At 62.8% G+C, this 18,180-nt stretch overlaps 1 protein-coding gene across 4 annotated transcripts; it reads left to right on the plus strand.

Annotated features, from left to right (window-relative positions):
* Positions 1 to 13: 13 nt before the first annotated feature.
* Positions 14 to 17,319, plus strand: Brd9 (bromodomain containing 9). Of its 4 annotated transcripts, none has more exons than XM_046430345.1 (16): positions 14 to 127; positions 1,470 to 1,684; positions 1,888 to 2,020; positions 3,288 to 3,348; positions 3,712 to 3,856; positions 5,209 to 5,319; positions 5,794 to 5,969; positions 7,752 to 7,884; positions 9,023 to 9,098; positions 10,031 to 10,126; positions 10,777 to 10,909; positions 11,375 to 11,486; positions 14,071 to 14,109; positions 14,805 to 14,904; positions 16,033 to 16,200; positions 16,736 to 17,319. In XM_046430345.1, exons 1-16 carry the CDS (start codon positions 76 to 78, stop codon positions 16,834 to 16,836), a joined length of 1,851 nt encoding a protein of 616 aa, XP_046286301.1. In that variant the 5' UTR covers positions 14 to 75; the 3' UTR covers positions 16,837 to 17,319. The 4 variants fall into 4 exon arrangements, with proteins under 4 accessions (XP_046286301.1, XP_046286302.1, XP_046286303.1 ...); XM_046430346.1 differs by having other exon boundaries at positions 5,854 to 5,969; XM_046430347.1 differs by having other exon boundaries at positions 5,857 to 5,969.
* The last annotated feature ends 861 nt before the right edge of the window (positions 17,320 to 18,180 follow it).

Here is an 18,180-nt window from a genome sequence, read left to right on the forward strand (position 1 = left end):
TCCAGAGCCACTTCCGGCGGGCGCGGGCCGGGCCTCGGGCGGCAGCGCTCCCGCGGGTCCGCCGCCGCCGCTGTCATGGGCAAGAAGCACAAGAAGCACAAGGCTGAATGGCGCTCGTCCTACGAGGGTGCGCGGCGAGGGTGCCGGGGGCCTGGGCGGGGAGGCTGGGGCTCTGGGGGCCTGGACGGCGAGGTGCTGGGGTCCTGGGCAGAGAGGGGCCTGGGGTCCTGCGGGGGAGGGGCCTGGGTAGGGAGGGTGCCGGGGCTCTGGGGGCCTGGACGGCGGGGGTGCTGGGGTCCAGCGTGGGGAGGGGCCTGAGGTCCTGGGTGGGGAGGGGCCTGGGGGCCTGCAGTATTTTGCCCAGCCAGCCGGGCTGCGGCAGAGGGGCCTGGGTAGGGAGGGTGCCAGGGCTCTGGGGGCCTGGACAGGGAGATGCTGGGGTTCGGGGTGGGGAGGGTGCTGGGCTCTGGGGGCCTGGACGGCGAGGTGCTGGGGTCCTGGGCAGAGAGGGGCCTGGGGTCGGGCCTGGGTAGGGAGGGTGCCGGGGCTCTGGGGGCCTGGACGGCGGGGGTCCTGGGGTCCTGGGCAGGGAGGGGCCTGGGGTCCTGCGTGGGAGGGGCCTGGGTAGGGACGGTGCGGGGGCGCTGGGGGCCTGGACAGGGAGATGCTGGGGTTCGGGGTGGGGAGGGTGCTGGGCTCTGGGGGCCTGGACGGCGAGGTGCTGGGGTCCTGGGCAGAGAGGGGCCTGGGGTCGGGCCTGGGTAGGGAGGGTGCCGGGGCTCTGGGGGCCTGGACGGCGGGGGTGCTGGGGTCCTGGGCAGGGAGGGGCCTGGGGTCCTGCGGGGGAGGGTCCTGGGTAGGGAGGGTGCTGGGGCTCTGGGGTCCTGGACAGGGAGGGTTCCGGGTCTTGGGCTGGGAGGGTGTAATGGGGACCTGGGCAGGGGTCGCAGGATTGGGCAGGGCAGGTCCGGGGGTTCAGGAGTGGGTGGAGAAGGGTCCTGAGGTCCTGGGCTAGGTGGCCGGCTTGGGCAGAGAGGCCTAAGTGGGTTCCCAGGCTCTGGGGAGAGGGCATGGGAGAAGAACCTAGGCTAAGGATGGGGGATCCAAGTTGGTGTCCCCCGAAATTGGCTGGTCCCGGGTCACCTGCCCTAGAGCACCCTTTCTGCCTTGCCAGGGGATCACCTCTCCTGCCCTTTCCCTACCTGCCTTCCCCTCCCTCTGCCAGCAGCAGCTCCTCTGACTGGTGGGGGGTGTGACCTACAGCTGCAGCAAGGGGAGGGGCTGCTGGTAAGGGAACCTGGCCTTGTTCCTTCCCTGCATGGTAATGGGCTTCCAGTGGAGGGAGGAGCACTGCCAAGCTGCCTTTGCCCAGGGTTCTGGCAGCTCCTCGGCCTTACCCTGGGGCCACCGACCTCTGGGGCTGTGGGTCCTGCACGTGCTGAGCACTCAGCGGCCCTGGCCTGTTGCAGATTATGCAGATGCTCCACTGGAGAAGCCTCTGAAGCTGGTGCTCAAGGTGGGCGGGAGCGAGGTGACCGAGCTCTCAGGCTCAGGCCATGACTCCAGCTACTACGAGGACCGGTCAGATCACGAGCGGGAGAGACACAGAGAGAAGAAGAAGAAAAAGAAGAAGAAGTCAGAGAAGGAGAAGCATCCAGATGACGAGGAGAGGAGAAAGCGGAAGGTGGGGTCATGGCTGGGACTGCTGCAGGGCTGCAGGAGCTGCAGACCACAGGCCAGTGGCTTGCTGTGGGCACCTGGGGCTGGTCCTTGGCTGCCCTGTGGCAGGGTCTCGGGAGGGGTGTCCCCTGGACTGAGGCAGAGGCATGCGTCTCCTGCTTAGGCGGGGCGAGACGCAGTGCAGCTGTCACTCTGCCTGCCTCACAGGAGGAGAAGAAGCGGAAGAGGGAGAAGGAGCACTGTGACACAGAGGGAGAGGCAGATGACTTCGACCCTGGAAAGAAGGTGGAGGTGGAGCCACCCCCAGATCGGCCGGTGCGAGCTTGCCGGACACAGCCAGGCAAGATACGGTGGCTCTTGTTCAGGGAGCCTCTTGAGAGAGGCTGGTGCTCTCCTGGGCCCATGCCAGCGTGCCCTGGACCCGGGGTTCCCACCCTCATCCAGATCAGTTGGCCACTTACTGCCTGTGGCCTTTAAAAACCCTTTAACCCACAAGCTAAGCAGGACTTATTCACTTTTAAACACGAAAAGAAAAAGGCAGGTGCCTCAGAGACTTGAGGTGTGTGACCTCACTACTAGATTGTTTTATCTGGCCTTCACAGAAATATCCGGCCAATTTTGAGTCTAAAAGTTTGCTTTTATCTGCCTTGTTGCTCCTCATGGAGACTGTCAGGTGAGTGATCCCCAAGTTGATCTCACTCTAGACATGGGCAGTTCAGTGGAAGTGGGTAGTCCCCTGGGAGAAAGTACCTAGGTGGGTCTGGACTCCCTTCAGATGGCTGCAACTGAAGTGAAGGAGGCTGGGGTGGTCTTCAGTTAGCTCCTGACCTGGGCTGTGTGCCAGGGCTGGTGTCTGGCTGGAGTTCCCCGCTCATGGTCTTTCCTTTGGACCTGCATCCCCAGATATCCTACAGAAGTTGGCATCCTGTGCTTCCCAGACAGCTGGGAAACTGAGGCAGCTGGGTGGGACATTAGGGACATGACAAGGAGGCTACTGCTGGGTTTTTCAGACCATTAGGAGCCATGTGGTATGGCTGCCCAGAGGCCAATTCTGCAGAGCTTGTGACTCACCTGTGCGGCTGTCTCTCGGGGATCTTTTTCCTTGGCCTCCTCCAGTTTGTGGGGACTGTAGGCAGTAGGCATGAAGCAGCAGTCAGGCTTCACAGTTTGCTGAACATTGTAGCCTGAGAGATGTCACTGCCTGTGGGAGGGCCTGCAGCCAGCGCAGCCCCAGGGTGCCGCCAGGGTTAGTGATGGGTGCTACGTGGTGCACCCTGCTCGCTCAAGAGCATCACAGCCAGAGCCGTAGGTACCGTTGTTGTCCTCAGGAGAACTTTGTATGGCATGTCCAGGCCCATGCTTCAGGCCCTTGCCCAGGAGGCGCCAGGCCCAGTTGAGTCTGAGCTGGGAACAGCCTGAGTGGCAGGTCTGTGCTGCTGAGGTAGGGGTCTGAGACGGGTGTTGTGGGCACCCCTTCCACCCAGCTAGCCGACAGGAGCCGCGGAGTCTGAGTTGTCTGTGTGCACATTCTTGCTTGGACTTGAAGTGCTGGGAGATGAGGGGCCCAGCCTCACGTGGCTTGTCTCTGCTTTCTTTCTGATGGGCAGCGGAGACCGAGAGCACGCCCATCCAGCAGCTCCTGGAGCACTTCCTCCGCCAGCTGCAGAGGTGAGCTCTGTCTTCCGTCCACAGCGTCCCCTGCCCTGTCGTGTGCCTTCCCAGGGGGCTCGCAGTCCAGCCAGGGTGGGAAGGTCTGCGAGATGAGGGCAGGGCTGGGGCCAGAGTGCAGCCTGGAGGTGGCTGGGGCTTGGGCCGAGGCACGGCTGGTGCTGGCCGCCTGGAGGTGCGAACTGAGGCAGGAGTGTGTCCTGACCCAGAGGCTGTCACGGCCTGAAGGCGCAGGGTGGCCTCCACCGTTGGGAAGCAAAGTTCAACCTGGTCAGTTGTAAGTTTTCTGATCGCGAGGATCTTTGTGTGGCTTAGAAATCTAGGTTTAAAGTTTGTCCTCTTTAAAGGCGTCTTTGCTTTCAGAAAAGACCCTCATGGGTTTTTTGCTTTTCCTGTCACGGATGCAATCGCTCCTGGGTATTCGATGATAATAAAACACCCAATGGACTTCGGCACGATGAAGGACAAGATCGTGGCCAACGAGTACAAGTCGGTCACAGAATTCAAGGTAAGCCCGTGCTTTCTGGCACACCTCTCGCTCACCTCGGCTCAGCGTAGCTGGGCGTGTCCGTGGGCAGGGTCCTGGGGGTCCACAGACAGCAGGAAGGAAGTAGGTTGGCCTTCCCTGCATTGGGTCGGAGGCTGAGCTGTGTGCTGTGGGCGGTCAGAGACCTTAGGTCATCGCGCTGGTCACACAGGGCTTGTCCCACAGGTATGAGGAGTGTGTCTGGGTGGCCTGGCTCACAGTGGGCATTGGGAGCAGCATGATCTCCTTGATTCCAGTTTTGTCCTGTGTGTTTGGTTTTATTCTTTTGGGAATGCGTGTTTCTCCTGGAAGCTCTGCTCTTGGCTCCTGGTGAATTTGAACTTGCCCCTGGCGAGGCAGGAGGAACACAGGCCATACTGGCTCTGGGCTGCATCTGGGGTAGCTCTGGAGAGCTGCAGAGTGGGCTGGCTTGGCGCTCACCACAGCAGTGCAGGAAAGGTGGTTGGAGGGGCTTCCTGGGAGAGACCAGCGAGGCCAGGGCCAGGCGTGAAGCACTGCCCTCCCCAGGTCCTCCCCAGGACCCAGCCTGGGGTCTGCGAGTTGCTGGCTGAGGGCAGAGGGGCAGCACTCCGTCAGGCATCATCCAGAGCTGATGGCCTGGAGGTGTGTTGGCTGCACTGCCTCACTTCCCTGGGGACACTGGCAGAGCGCTGGTGGGAGACCCAGGCCCGTGCTCTGTCAAGGACACAGGTGGCATGCTGCCAGCCAGTGGACGCCTCCAGTGCCCTCACTGTGGGAGGCAGGTGCCCAGGGATCTGTGGTGACAGGCATGCCAGCATCTCTGGGTGAGAGCTGCTCAGCGAGGCTCTCCTCACCTGGGGGACATCTTTCTAACAGTTTTAGGAAACTTGTAGATGGCATTCCAAGTTCCCTGCTTGGAGAGACCTTGGAGGCAGAGGAATCATGGTGCCCACTGTCACCTTGTCCCTTTGTTCTACCCAAAAGAACTTAACATTGCTGCCAAATCCTGTCTTGGTCCATATCCCTGCTGGAGAGAGGTGGGCTGGAGGGGGAAGCAGGGGACCTGCCTGTGTCCCTCTCAGACACACGTGTCGTGCCCAGGGAGGTCAGAAACAGTGGCCCGTGCCCCTCACAAACACGCCAGGGAGTCGGAAACAGTGCCCGTTATTCACGGGGAATCTTCAACAAACACAGACCCATGAAAAACTGCGCATGGCTCTGAGTTCTTGAAAATTGCTGTTCAGATCACAGGGTGGAGAGGACTAAACCCCACTCATCCCTAGCCCTTCCTGGGCTCCTGTTCACGTGGCACCTCCAGCCTGAGGAGCCCTCTGACCTGCTGCTCTCTCCAGGCAGACTTTAAGCTGATGTGTGACAACGCGATGACCTACAACCGGCCTGACACCGTGTACTACAAGTTGGCCAAGAAGATCCTCCATGCCGGCTTTAAGATGATGAGCAAAGTAAGGGGCCTCCGACGGCGGCCCGAGGGCCAGACCACACTGTGGCTTCCGTGTGACAGAAGCACGGCGAGTGACACCCATTCATCCGCCTCGCCCGCCGCCCTGCCTGGCGGCCTCTGCTGGGCTCCCTTTCCTGCGCAGAGTAGCTGTGAGGGCTGGGGGTGGAGGTCCTGCGCTGGGCCGACTGCAGTGCTGCCGTGGGTGTGCCTGGCAGGGCACTGTCCCACGGGACGAGGGGCCTCCCAGGTCTGCCTGCAGTGTCCCCTGCCCGTGGGGGCTGCTTGTTGGCTCTGGTTGTTCCCCCATGGGCTCTGGGCTGCATCCCTTGGTGCTGAGCCCGTGCCCACTGGCACTGCTGTGCTGGGAGCTAGCTGTGGGCCAGGTGAGGCGGTGGCCACCATCCCATCCCATCGTCATGGCCCTGTGGCTGTGAGGGAGAGGTAAAGTCCGCTGCTCTGTCCTTTCTGATTCTAGGAGCGGCTGTTAGCTTTGAAGCGCAGCATGTCGTTTATGCAGGACATGGATTTCTCTCAGCAGGCAGCTCTCTTGGGCAGTGAGGACGCGGCCGTTGAGGAGCCCGTTCCTGAGGCTGTGCCTGTACAAGTAGAAACTGCCAAGAAGTCCAAAAAGCCGAGTAGAGAAGCCATCAGGTGAGGCTCCGGGGCGGGCCCCAGAGAGGAGAGACTGCAGGTGGCCAGGTGGAGACTGGCAGGAGCTTCTGCAAGGAGGCAGCTGCTCAGAGCCTGCAGGTCCTGCCAGGCACCGGGCGGACTCAGCACGGCCTTCCCTGCTGGCCTGCAGCGTGAGGAGGATAAGGGCCCCTGCATGGGTGGCCTTGGCCGTGTCTCAGAGCAGCCTGTGGACCAGGGTCCTTGGGTCACTTCCGTAGTGTGCTGTGGTTGCCTAGCACACGCTGTTATTCACCGTCCTGCTCTCCACAGCAATGCCCGCCTCCGGTGGACACGGGAGGCAGGAGGCCATGTTGAGGCTGGTGCCTTGTGCTGGCCCAGGCGTGGCATGGGGCCCTCTGGCCAGGCCTGCAACACATGCACCGACTGGTCATTGAAGTGCCTTCCATTCTGTTGGTGTGATATTTCTTGGCCACTCCTGGGGCAGCCCCTGGACAAGCATCTGCTGATGGCCTCTGCTGTGCCTGTCCCTGCGTACGGGAGGCTCGGTGGCCCGCTCTGGGTAGCCAGCACTCATGGAGAGTTTTGTCTTGCCACAAGACAGGCTCTCGGTGCTGCCTCTGTGGCTGCATAGATGCTGGACTGGAGGGAAGGGCAGCCTGGTGGTCAGGAAGCAGGTGGGCACTGCAGTTTGCAGCTGACGAGAGGTCCTCCAGGGGGCCCTCCTCTTTGTGCCCAGGCCTGGAGTTTCACAGTGCAATTGGTCTTAGGAGGCTGAGCATGGAGGCTGGCGCGGTGCAGTCCCCTGTGGCAGCACCTGCTGAGGCCTCGCGGGAACCCTTGTGAGCTGTTTCCTCACCAGCACATCTGGCCCGTGACCTCGTGGCTCTGCTTTGAGCCACAGATGCAGAACACACCCAAGTTGCACAGAGTGGGGACACCCAGCTGGCCAGGGCTGAGTGTCTGTGCTGCGTACCTCCTCTAGTGGCCTGGGTCACAAGGTTGAGAGGACGGAGGGCGCGATTCCCAATGCAGACCGGTGTGCTCCAGTGCCTTCTGTCGTCTCCCTGCAGGACACCAGCTGCCTTGTGGGTGCCTGGCCTTCTGCTCAGGGCTCAGACCTGCAGAAAGTCTCCGAACATCCAGATCTCAGGCGGGGCCTCGCGCTGGTGCTGGCTTGTCACCTCAGGCGGGGCCTTGTCGGGTTGTGTCATAGGCTGTGCCTGAGTGTCAGCCCAGTGCTATGGAGCCCTGCACTGTGGCTCTCGATGACATCCTTCCCGTGATGGGTTTCCAGGGTGCTGTCGTGGCAGTGACTGAGAGGGACACCCTCACATAGGATCTGCCCCTGCTGCAAGCAGCTCTTAGCCATTCAGACCCCTGCCCTACACAGGGGGAGGCCCTGCATCTGCTTCGACTTCTGCAGGAGGCAGGGCTCTCAGCCACTCGGCCAGATGTCCTCTGCCCCGGGACCCTGGCTACGCTGCTCTGGGTCCAGACCTGCTGACAGCCACACCTAGCTCTGCCCGTGCGTGGTGCTCAGCCCCTGGTCTGTGGCTCCCGGGGTGCCTTGGATGAGAATGCTGTCCCTCTCTCCTTGTGCTTTAGGGGAGTGCTCCTTAAGCTGGACTGGGAGCAGGTGCTCTGCACACGACACCCCCCGCCCATTCCCACAGGAGCCTTGTCTTTGGGTAGAGGTGTGAGAGGTGCCTGGGGCTTAAAGGGGCCCAGGCCACAAGCTGCCAGCCTGTGCGTGGGGCATGCTGGGCGGAGCGTCTGACGCCTGGTGTCCCTGCCCTGCAGCTGCATGTTCGAGCCTGAGGGGAATGCCTGCAGCCTGACAGACAGCACAGCGGAGGAGCATGTGCTGGCCCTGGTGGAGCACGCGGCCGATGAAGCCCGGGACAGGATCAGCCGGTTCCTCCCGGGTGGCAAGGTAGTGCCCCGGCCCCTGGCCCAGGCATTCGTGTGTGTCACAAGCACGGCCCTCAGAGTCAGGAGGATACCACCACAGCCCTACAGTGCCTTGCAAGGGGACCGCTCAGGCCGCAGCACTGCCCTTTATCTTGGGAGAGTCCAGGTCAGAGGGCACACCAGCTCCTTGGTCCTCCTGGCCTTATTTCCTCAGAAAGGCCCCAGTGTGGCCCGTTGGCAGGGCCACCAGTAGCCACGATGCACCCCTCACCACGTAGTGCCCGGCCCGTCTTCTCATCGCTTGGTGTGCACCCTACCCACTAGCCTCCCCGCCGGCCAGGCCTCTTTGCAGGGAGTGTTCGAATGTCCCTGACAGGGTGCTCCTCACTTGCCCTGGTCTGCCTGTGCAGCGGCAATAGCTCTGGCGCTGTTTGCTCCACTGCCCCTGCCCCTGTTCTGCCTGTGTGTGGCCCAGTGCGTCCGCATGGTCGAGCACGTGCTGCCTAGCTCCCAAGCCCTGCGCCCCTGGCTCCCAGTCTTGCCATCGCCTGGTCTGGGAGGACTCTCGAGAGTGCACGCTGATGGCACGCGAGGAAGCTTAAACACACCGGGTGTGGCCCACGCCTGGGACCCCAGTGACAGAGAAGCTAAGGCAGGAGGATGGCAAGCTCAAGGCCAGCTGGGCAACTTGGAGAAACCCCAGCCACTTGGCAAGACCCTGTCTCAAACAAAAAACAGAAGGGCTGGGGTGTAGCTCACATAGATGCCCCAGGGTTCAGTCCCAGTACCAAACAGACAGAAGTAGAAAGCTAAATGATGGTGTTGGGTGGTGGTCCAGGGACCTCAGGCTGCTCCGTCCGAGCCAGGATTGCTGTGTGGCCAGGCTCAGTTCTGCTGGGCAGGCGGGTCTGCACGCAGGTTGGGCACCAGGTGTTGGGCGAGGCCTCTGGCAGAGCTGGAAACACGTGGGCATAGGGCTCCTGATGGATCTGCATGGACCTGGGTTGGCCTCAACTCGGACATGCTCTCCACCAAAAGCTCTGCGTCCGCCCCACACCAGAGGCCGCTGCACTCTCTAACCACGTGGCAAAGACTGGCTCCTGCTGCCCTCCATTGTGGGGTGCTGTCCCAGGGCATGCTCAGGTGCTGTTTCCTTGCAGATGGGCTACCTGAAGAAGCTTGGAGACGGAAGCCTGCTTTACAGCGTGGTGAATGCAGCCGAGCCAGATGCCGATGGTGGGTGTCCCACCCAGGGTCTGATTTTCAGTTGCCTGACCTTTGCCCTTTGACCCCTGTGCAGGCTCAGTGATGCAAAGCCCATGTCACTGGGCCATATGTCCGTGCTGCTGGTGAAGGGTCAGCATCACAGCTGCCTGGCTTCCTACTCTGCATGCACCTAGGTGCCGCATGTGTGCAGGGAGGCCAGTCAGCCTCATGGTTGGGACTTGGGAGGCACCCGCCTGCTGAGCTCCAACAGAGTAGCAGGGATGGTCACAGGGTGAGAGGGCTGGGCCCCCGCCTGGTGGGTGCTCTGGCCCCAGGAAGCATCCCCAGGCAGGAGGGGAGACTGCCCCACGCCTGGTTCACTGGAATCCGGACGCACCTGCAGCACGTGGGGAGGGTGGTATGTGGCCACGCTGGCTTGGCTTCCCCACAGCCTGCCCAGGTGCCCACACACCTTGTGGCACTGCCTCGCCCAGCCATGTTAGCAGGTTGACCGGTGTTCTCCAACGTGTATAGGACGTCACTCCAACCTCTAATGCTTAGCTGGGGTGACCGCAGTGTTCTGTAAGAGAACAGGTGAGGCCATTGGTACCTAGGCCAGACAGTGCCGGGATAGGTGGCTGTCGGGAGTGCAGGGATCTGCTCCGAGCCCGGGTGGCGGGAGTGAGGTGGCTAGCAGACGTGCCGCTGGCAGCAAGCTGTGGTGGCTGCCGCTGCTTGGCCGTAGGCAGGGTGGGCGAGGCTTCCTCTGGGCTCTGGCCCTGCGTGAGCGCTGTGGGGAGCCTGAGTGGCCAGGCCAAGACGGGCCTCTTGATGCTGTTGCCCCGGGGGTGGTGAGAATGGGAGCGGACAAGCAGCCGCAAGAGCCCAGGTCAGCCCGCAAGCCGTCCTGCCTGGGCCTGCCGGCTGCCGGTTGCCTGCCCACACCTCCCGTCTTCCTGCAGAAGAGGAGACGCACCCTGTGGACCTGAGCTCGCTCTCCAGCAAGCTGCTCCCAGGCTTCACGACGCTGGGCTTCAAGGACGAGAGAAGAAGCAAAGGTGTGCCGGCTGGCCGCAGCCCCGCCACGCCCCGTCCTTCCTGCCACACGTCGGCCTCTCCTTACGGGCTTGAGGTGCAGCCCTGCTTCAGAGCGTGCGTTGAGCACTGATCTGCACCCCCTGGTTGTAGGGTTTCTTCTGTTTTCTGTCCCTTTCTGGGGTCAGGATGCGTCCCTGTCCTCCTTCCCTTCCTGTGGTCACTGTGCTATCTGCAGGGCCCCATGGGCTCAACTCCAGTCTGTCCTGGGGAGAACTCTGCATTCCCATCTCGGCCCCACCTCAGCCTCACGCGTGTCCCTCTGCTGATGGCACAGCCTGGGCTGGAGTGCATCGCCTGCTGGAGTGCCTTCTCAGCCCCAGTGTCCCTGTCCTCCCTGTGCTCCGGGCATACACCATGCTGAGCAGCACCTCCCTCCCCGGACTCCTGCCCTTCACGCCTGTGTTGGGGACACTGCTGCGCCTGCCTCCAGTACAGTTGTCAGTTGCAGGGACTTCAGTGTCCAGAGGCGTTCTCTTGGCCACATGGCAGGAGGGCCCTGGTGTCTGTGGGTGACGTCCTTGTGGCGTTGAGCTGGCCCAGCAGGGATGGCTACCACCAGGAACAGAGGTGCCTAGGGCTTGGCTCTGATGTCCCACTGTCCCCTTTCTAGTCACGTTCCTGTCCAGTGCCAGCACTGCGTTGTCCATGCAGAACAACTCTGTGTTTGGTGACTTAAAGTCAGATGAGGCAGAGCTGCTGTACTCGGCCTACGGAGACGAGACGGGCGTGCAGTGCGCGCTGAGGTAGGCATGGCCTGCCCAGGCTGGCCCTTGGAGTGGCCACGGGAGCGGGGCAGCAGTCTCCTCTGGCTCTCAGCAGTGCCCCAGCCTGCTGCAGGTCATCACTAGAGAGGACCTGACCTGGGCGGCTACTGAGGAGCTGTGTGCTCAGGGCCTTGCTTCACCACTGTATGGGAAGCCTCTCCAGGGCGACCAGTCTGCTGGGGCACTGCCACATGCTTCACCATCTCCCCTGTGGCCATCTGGCTTGCTGTGCTTTTAGCCCCACCCTACAGGCACGGCCTCCTCCAGGCTGGTGGAGGTGGCCAGTCTGTGGGACGGTCATGTGTTTACCATTCCCTGACTTGGTTTGCTCCTGGTGAGCTTCACCTTCAAGGCCCCTTGGGTTGATCAGGAGGACTCTGGTGGGCAGCAGTCCTTGAGGGTAGACAGGGCCTTTAGCACACTGTCTCACACGGTCCCCTTTAGCCTGCAGGAGTTTGTGAAGGACGCTGGGAGCTACAGCAAGAGAATGGTAGATGACCTCCTGGACCAGATCACGGGAGGAGACCACTCGAGGGTGCTCTTCCAGCTGAAGCAGGTGGGTTGTGCGTGTGGCATGGCCCAGGGAAGGAGCTCGTCCACCCTGCTGTGTCCTTGGGTGACAGTGTGCTCTGGACCAGGAGTTGTCTCCTGAGGACACTGGCCGCGCGGGCCCCCTTTTGGAGCTCCTGTCCTGCCCTGGACAGGGCCCTGAGCTTCTCTTGCAGCAACCTGTGGGGCTCCTGCAGCCTGGGGTCTGGTGGTCCTCACCTGTCGAGGCGCGGCCCCTGGGTTGGCCTGGAGGGCTTGCCTTTGCCTTGTCTCTGAACCGCTGTCTGAGGGACGGGATCCCAGCTCTGGGGTCCGCTTTGTGTTTTGTTCCGATGTGTTTTCTTCAGGCTCTGGGTCTCAGGCTGCAGCCCCTGCAGAGTCCCCAGCTTCCTGCTACCCCAGGCCAAGGGTGCACATGCCTTTTAAACAGGAGGCTGGGTGTGGCGGGCAGCTCCAGGACTGCTGCCCTCTGGCTGCAGGGCTACACCTGCGTCTGCCCACTGTCAGGCTCCTGCTGGGGTGTGCCACGCCCGGCCTGTGCCTCAAGGTGACAGTCCCCGCCTGCTCTCTCACCTCCTGCTGGTGCCTCTTGCCTTTCCTGGGTCCCGGCACGACTTGGATGCCCTAGTGTCAGCTCAGCTGCTGCTAGTGCCCCCCCCTCCCGCCCCCCCGCGTATCGTGGTCTTGTGTGAGTGTGTGGTTGGTTTGGCTCTGACTAGTTTCTGTTGCTATGGCTTCCAGTTGCCATGGGCCTGGGGGTGAGGGCAGCAGCTGGGCAGCAGGGGGCTGGCGCAGACTCCCCAGGAGGCCCTTGCTAGGGGGAAGGGAACTTTACCAAACTGCTCTTGGGCCTTGTGCAAACCCCTGGTTGCTGCAGGCCACGAGGCTTCCTGAGGTCGCGTGGTCTCGCGAATCCAGCTGTTCTCCTTCCCACCTGTCTCCTGCCGCACCGGTAATGCCCACCACACTGCCGTGGGGCTGCTCCTGGAAGAGGCCCATCGGCCACTGTGCAGGCCTGTGGATGCAGCCGTGTTGGCTGGATGCAAGGTGTCCACAGTCTGGGCGACCGTCTGCAGCCACATGTGGCTGCTGGAAGTTACCTCTGGCTAGTCAGGGTGTAGGTTGGCCTGGGTCAGCCGTACCCAGAACTCTGACAACAGACAGGGGCATAGAGGCCTTCCACTTATGAAGCTTATCTCCTGAGGGCTGGGGATACCTAGGAACGGGTTAGGCAAGCACTTGACCACTAGCCACCTCAGTCCTTGTGGGTCATTTTGTGTGGATCTCATGTTAAAAGTGGTTTTTTTTTTTTTTTTTGGTGGTACTGGGGATTGAACCCAGGGCCTTATGCATGCAAAGCAAGCACTGTACCAACTGAGCTACATATCCCCAGCCCCAATAAAAATGTCTCCAACACACTGAGAGTACCGTGGCTGCGAGAAGTCCTGCAGTAGATGGTGTGGCATCTGTGCCTGTCAACCACAATTGGTGCCTTCCGTCATCTTCCTGGGGAGTGCTGGCTGTCATCTTGGCAGAAGGCCAGTGCTTGTGGCTGGCTGGGAGCTTAGTCTGGGTGTGGAGTGGCACTGCTGGTCTGCTCTGGCGGCCTGGGTGACATTGGGATGCACCTGTGCCCTGGGCACAGAGGGCATCTGCGTGCTGGAGCTTCAAGGCAGGTCCCTCGGACTCCACCAGCCCTGCGCCCTGCCCGTCCACAGTCCTCCAGCTGAGGGTCCCTCTGGCAGGAGGCCAGCCCCTCTGCAGGTGGTGCTGCTACAGGTGGGTGCCACAGCAGGAGGGACATGACTCCTGAGGCCTGGGGTGGCTCTGGACTGCAGAGCAGTGGCTCTTCTGGGTGACTGGTGTGAGAACGGAGTGATGGGATGTCTGGCAGGCACTGCAGGGTGTGGGGAAGGCCTGGGACGGTCGCTAGTGAGGGGCAGGTGGGAAGAACAGGGTCAGCTCAGTGAGGGGCCGGTGAGAGGGACAGGGTCGGCTCGGTGAGGGGCCGGTGGGAGGGACAGGGCCGGCTTGGTGAGAGACTGGTGGGTAGGACAGGGTCGGCTCAGAGACGTCCTGGAAACAGACGTGGGGACAAACTCTGAATGACTGTTTTGAGGAACGTGTGCAAAGCTAGGATGCTTTCAAGGGAACACTCCTGTCGGAGCACAGGACTGCAGGTGGTGGGAAACACATGGCCCATGGCCCTGCCCGCCCTGTGCACACACCCCCCTCGGCACCCAGCATCTGGGGCAAACCACCTGGTCTGCTTCTGCTGCTGTCCCTGGCTTATTTTAAACATCCTTGGCTGCAGGCACGGCCTTGGGACCCTCTGCCGCTGCATTCCCCACCTTTCAGGCACCCCCCACCCAGCACTGCTACAGAGTTCGCCTGGCAGAGGCGTGTGGGCCTGTGGTGGCTGCCTTTGCTGCCAGCTGGGGAGCCCTGTGGGACCTGGCCTCCCCTGGGATGCCATGAAGTTGGCTGGGAGCTCCCAGGGCTGTGCAGCTCTTGCTTGTGGTGATGTAAAGAGGTTGCCCTGCATGAGAATGGCCTTGGAAGACCCGGTGTCCACCTGTGTTCCTTTGCAGAGAAGAAGTGCGCCCCCGAGGCCTGCAGATGAAGTAAAGGTGGGTTTCTCGAGTGCACACGGAGCTGGACGAGGTTTTGCATGGCAGCGCTGGGTCTGGCCCTGGGGGCTGCAGGACAGCGCCTGCTGCATCTCTGGGAACAGGTTCTTTCTGAGGGAGTGTGAGTTGTGGGGCTTCTCTCCTTCCCGGCCTGTGGTGCTGCCCTCAGGGTGGGCAGGGGCCATGGCACCTGAGTGGCCTGTCCTGTGGAATGGGGCCATGGGCCCTTGCTGCAGAGCCTGCCTCTGGCTGGCAGGACAGCTCCTGCAGACTTTATCTCGGGCCATCTGCTGTGCGTTGGGCCTGGGGTCCCCTGGAGCTTGAAGAGGCCGTAGGCCTGGGTGTGAGGGCAGCAGCTGGGCAGCAGGGGCTGACAGCACCCTGGGCTGGCGCAGACTCCCCAGGAGGCCCTTGCTGGGGGGAGAAGGGAGCTTCGCTGTGGGATGGCCATGGGACCTTGGATGTGGTCCCACGTCCCCAGCATGCCTGAGTCCTTGGAAGGTGACAAGTCACTGGCTTTGTGTGACAGCAGGCACTGGGCAGTCTGAGAGTTTGTCCCTGGACATGGACTTGTGTGTCCACCTATGTGCTGCAGCCCAGTGTCGCCCGACGGCAGCTTCAGAGCCAGGGCTGTCCCTTGGCGCCCTGGGAAGGGTATGACTGTGCTGGGTACCTCAGTGTGCTCCTCTCCACAGGCTGGGGACCCGTTGGGGGACGGCGGCTCTGTCCTGGACTTCATGTCAGTGAAGTCATATTCCGAGGCTTCTCTGGACATGTCCATGCTCAGCTCTCTGGGTAAGTCATGCTGGGCACGTCCCTTTGGGCTCTTGCGTGCCTGCTCATGTGGCATGATGGGACACGAGTGCTTGGCCCCAAATTCTGGAGCCTCCCGAGGAGGGGGCCCAGCCAGCCAGCAGCACAGCGCAGGCTGACTGATGGGCCTGGGATGTGGTCAGTGCAGAGAATGGGCCCTCACCGTGGAGTCTGTTGCAGCTCCAGGGGTCGAGTCAGCGGAGTGGACTGGAGGACCCTGCTGGTGTCCACGGCAGCGCTGCTTGGCCGGAGCCCCACCCCTGGTGCTAGTGCAGGTCACGTGGGGAAGGAGGGGCTTTCCTCCCGAGCCCTGGACGGATCATCTGGCTCACAGGAGGGTGGCCTCCGTGTCGCTGGACCCAGTGGCTTGGCCTGGCCTGTGGCTGTTGAATGTGGGCTGTGCTATCCTGGGTACCTCTTCAGATGCCACCTCTCCCCCTGCAGCAGGAGCTGTGGGTGTGCTGAGGCCATCCCTGCCTCCTGGGACACTGTCCCTTCCCTCTCTCCTGGTGGAGCATCCTGCTTTCCCTCAGAGTCCCCCGGGCACACGTGGCACGGTCCGGGCATTTCTTGGGTGTCAGGGTTTACTCCACTGGGTGCCAGGGCACACAGCTCAGCTGGGTGGCCTTTGTTCTGTGGCCATAGGTGGTTTGGAGGCCTTGGAGCCTTTCCAGGCATAGGGAGGCCCCAGCCTCGCTTGTGTAGAGGCAATGGAGGCCCCTGTCTGGCCACACCCTTCCGAGGCTTTGACTGGCCCGGCCACGGGATGCAGGCCATCACATATGTGCGTGGGGTGCTGGTGTGCCCAGCGATGGGCCTGGGGACTTCTTCCCTGGCTGGGTGGTGGCCTCTCCAGCCCCCGTGTGGCCGCTGGCTTTCTGTGGTCCACGTGGGAGCCCAGCCCAGATGTCCTGTTGTGGCCCAGGGTCTGAGCTCCCAGTAGGCTGGCCAACAGGGCTTGGCCTGAGGGTCCTGCAGCTTCTGTCCATCCCCGTCCTGCAGCTGGGCGCCCTCACTGTGAGCTGCCCAGCCCCCAGAGCTGACCGGGCCCGCTCCTGTGGGCCGGCTGTGGGCCCAGCTGAGCCGGGGCATGCCGCTCTCTCCCCACAGGGAAGGTGAAGAAGGAGCTGGACCCCGACGATGGCCACTTGCAGCTGGGTGGGACCGCGCAGCTGCTGCAGGAGCTGCACGAGGCGCAGGCCGAGCGAGGGGGCTCCCGGCCGCCCTCCAACCTCAGCTCCCTGTCCAATGCCTCCGAGAGGGAGCCGCACCCCCCGGGTAGGTGGCCAGGCCACAGGCTGGGCCCGGGCTGCCTCTGCCTCTGTGCCCCAGGGCCTCAGTGGGTGCAGCTGAGCGGGTGCCGCAGTGCTGTGGGGGCCCTGGCTGTGCGCCCTAGTCCAGCCGTCCCTGCGGGTTCCTCTGCCGTCAGGCACTGCGCTCTTCTGGGGGCCCCGGGGGGCATTTCTGCTGGGCAGAGTGCAGCGCCATCTGGGCGGGGCACCCCTGCGGTGGCACGTGGGGTTGGCTCAGGCACATCCTGCTGTCCCCTCTGACTCACTCCTCCTGGGACGGGGGCAGAGCCCAGGCCCACCGTGCTGAGCCAGCGTCCCCCGTGGGTGGCCGCCCACCCAGCACTGCTCTCCTGGCTGCCAGGGAGTGCCGGGGCATTCTGGGAGCAGGATGCACGCCGGCTTGCCAGGGCCGTTGGAGAAAGTCCTCCTCGTGATCAGGCTGCGGCTGGGCTGCGCCCGGGAGCCAGTGGGCAGCGTGGGTTTCCGTGTCATGTGGACACAGTGCTCCCTCACACTTGCAGGGAGCCCTTCTCACCTCAGCGTTGGGGAGCAGCCGGACGTGACCCACGACCCTTACGAGTTTCTGCAGTCCCCAGAGCCCACTGCGTCCGTGAAGAACTAGCTCTCGGTAGTCCCAGGCCTTTTGCTCCAGTTTTGCCTGTGTCTGTGGTTTCTGCCATGAGACAGAGACTTTGACCTTGTCCCCTTGTGTGCAGGCAGTGGCCTGGGGTGGGGATGCTCTTCTGGGCTGTCACGTCAGCGGCACAGAGGCCCAGCAGCCCTGGCACAGCCCCGAGTCCCGAGCGCCGCAGGAGCTGAGGTGTGGGGTAGAGCGCTGAGTTGAGGGCCTGCCCCGCCGTGTGTCAGGTGCCAGTTTGTGCCCACCAAAGCCCACCCCCTGTGCCCCTGAGGGCTGCTCAGGGCTGGCTGGGCAAGGCAGCGGGACCTCCCATGTGATCGCCGGACCTGAGCCTCGCAGCCCCTGGAAGAGGGCGAGCTGTCCTCTGGGCAGGAAGGTCAGCCAGGAGACGTCTGGAGTTGAGCTTCTGCTGAGCCTGTCGCTACTGCAGAGTACTGTACACAGCCTAATAAAGGACTTCTGGGATGCCGGGCGGGACGGTTTCTGCCCTGCTAGGCTGTGGGCGCTTCTGCTGGCCTGCCCCCTTGGGGACTTCCATGGGCTCCAGTGACTGGGCACAGAAGACCTCAGGCCCTGGGGAGCAGGGCTACGGCTGGAGAGGCCTGTGGGCAGCACACAGAGTTCAGAACATGCACGGCCCCACGGCCCCCTGAAAGCAGGGCCTGAGTGCCACGGGACTGAGGGTGGGAGGGGCCAGCATGTCCTCCCTGCGGGCAAACCCCAGCCCACGGCCACGCAGTGCATCAGAGCCTGCGGTCCTGGCCTCAGTAGTGCCACTTTCCCTACAGGCTGTCCCTGTCCTGTGTCCCCAGCCCATCCCTGGGTTGGCATAGCAAAGGCAGGATGGCATCCACAGGCTCCGTGGGAGTCCTGCTCGCTCCCCTCAGCCCTTGGGCCAGACCTTGTACTGTACAGCAGTGTCCTGTAGTGTGCACGATGTGACCTCACAGGGCAGGGTCCCTCCCTGGGCATCCCTGCTGTGCAGCCCGGAGTCCTCCAGCTTGGCAGACGTGGCCCTGGTGGGCGCCCCAGCTGGTGTCTGGAGGCCCCTGGGCCGAGCTGGTGCTCTAGCTCCTCGCGCCCCAACCTGAGCCACAATGGAGTGGGGCGCATGGCCCCCAGACAGCCCCGAGCCCCATCCGCTTTCAACCCTTCTGCACGCAGCCCTCACCCTTTCTGCAGCAGAAACCCAGCGTAGACCTGCTGCTGAGCATGTCAAAGGCCATATCTGTGGCACTAGATGTGCTCACGGCCTGTGTGGCCACCTCCTTCCTTGGGCCCATCTGTGTCCAGGAATGGTGAGCTGTCTGGGGGTGTCAGGGATGC

Source organism: Marmota monax, unplaced genomic scaffold (genome assembly GCF_021218885.2).
Source record: "Marmota monax isolate L192 unplaced genomic scaffold, Marmota_monax_Labrador192_F-V1.1 WCK01_AAM20220418_F8-fsc00082, whole genome shotgun sequence".
In the NCBI taxonomy this organism is placed as follows: domain Eukaryota; kingdom Metazoa; phylum Chordata; class Mammalia; order Rodentia; family Sciuridae; genus Marmota; species Marmota monax.

Coding starts and splice junctions, on each gene's coding strand:
- Brd9 (XM_046430345.1), top strand. CDS start 76: ATGGGCAAGAAGCACAAGAAGCACAAGGCTGAATGGCGCTCGTCCTAC. Junction 128..1,469: donor ATGGCGCTCGTCCTACGAGG/GTGCGCGGCGAG, acceptor GGCCTGTTGCAG/ATTATGCAGATGCTCCACTG. Junction 3,857..5,208: donor AGTCGGTCACAGAATTCAAG/GTAAGCCCGTGC, acceptor TGCTCTCTCCAG/GCAGACTTTAAGCTGATGTG.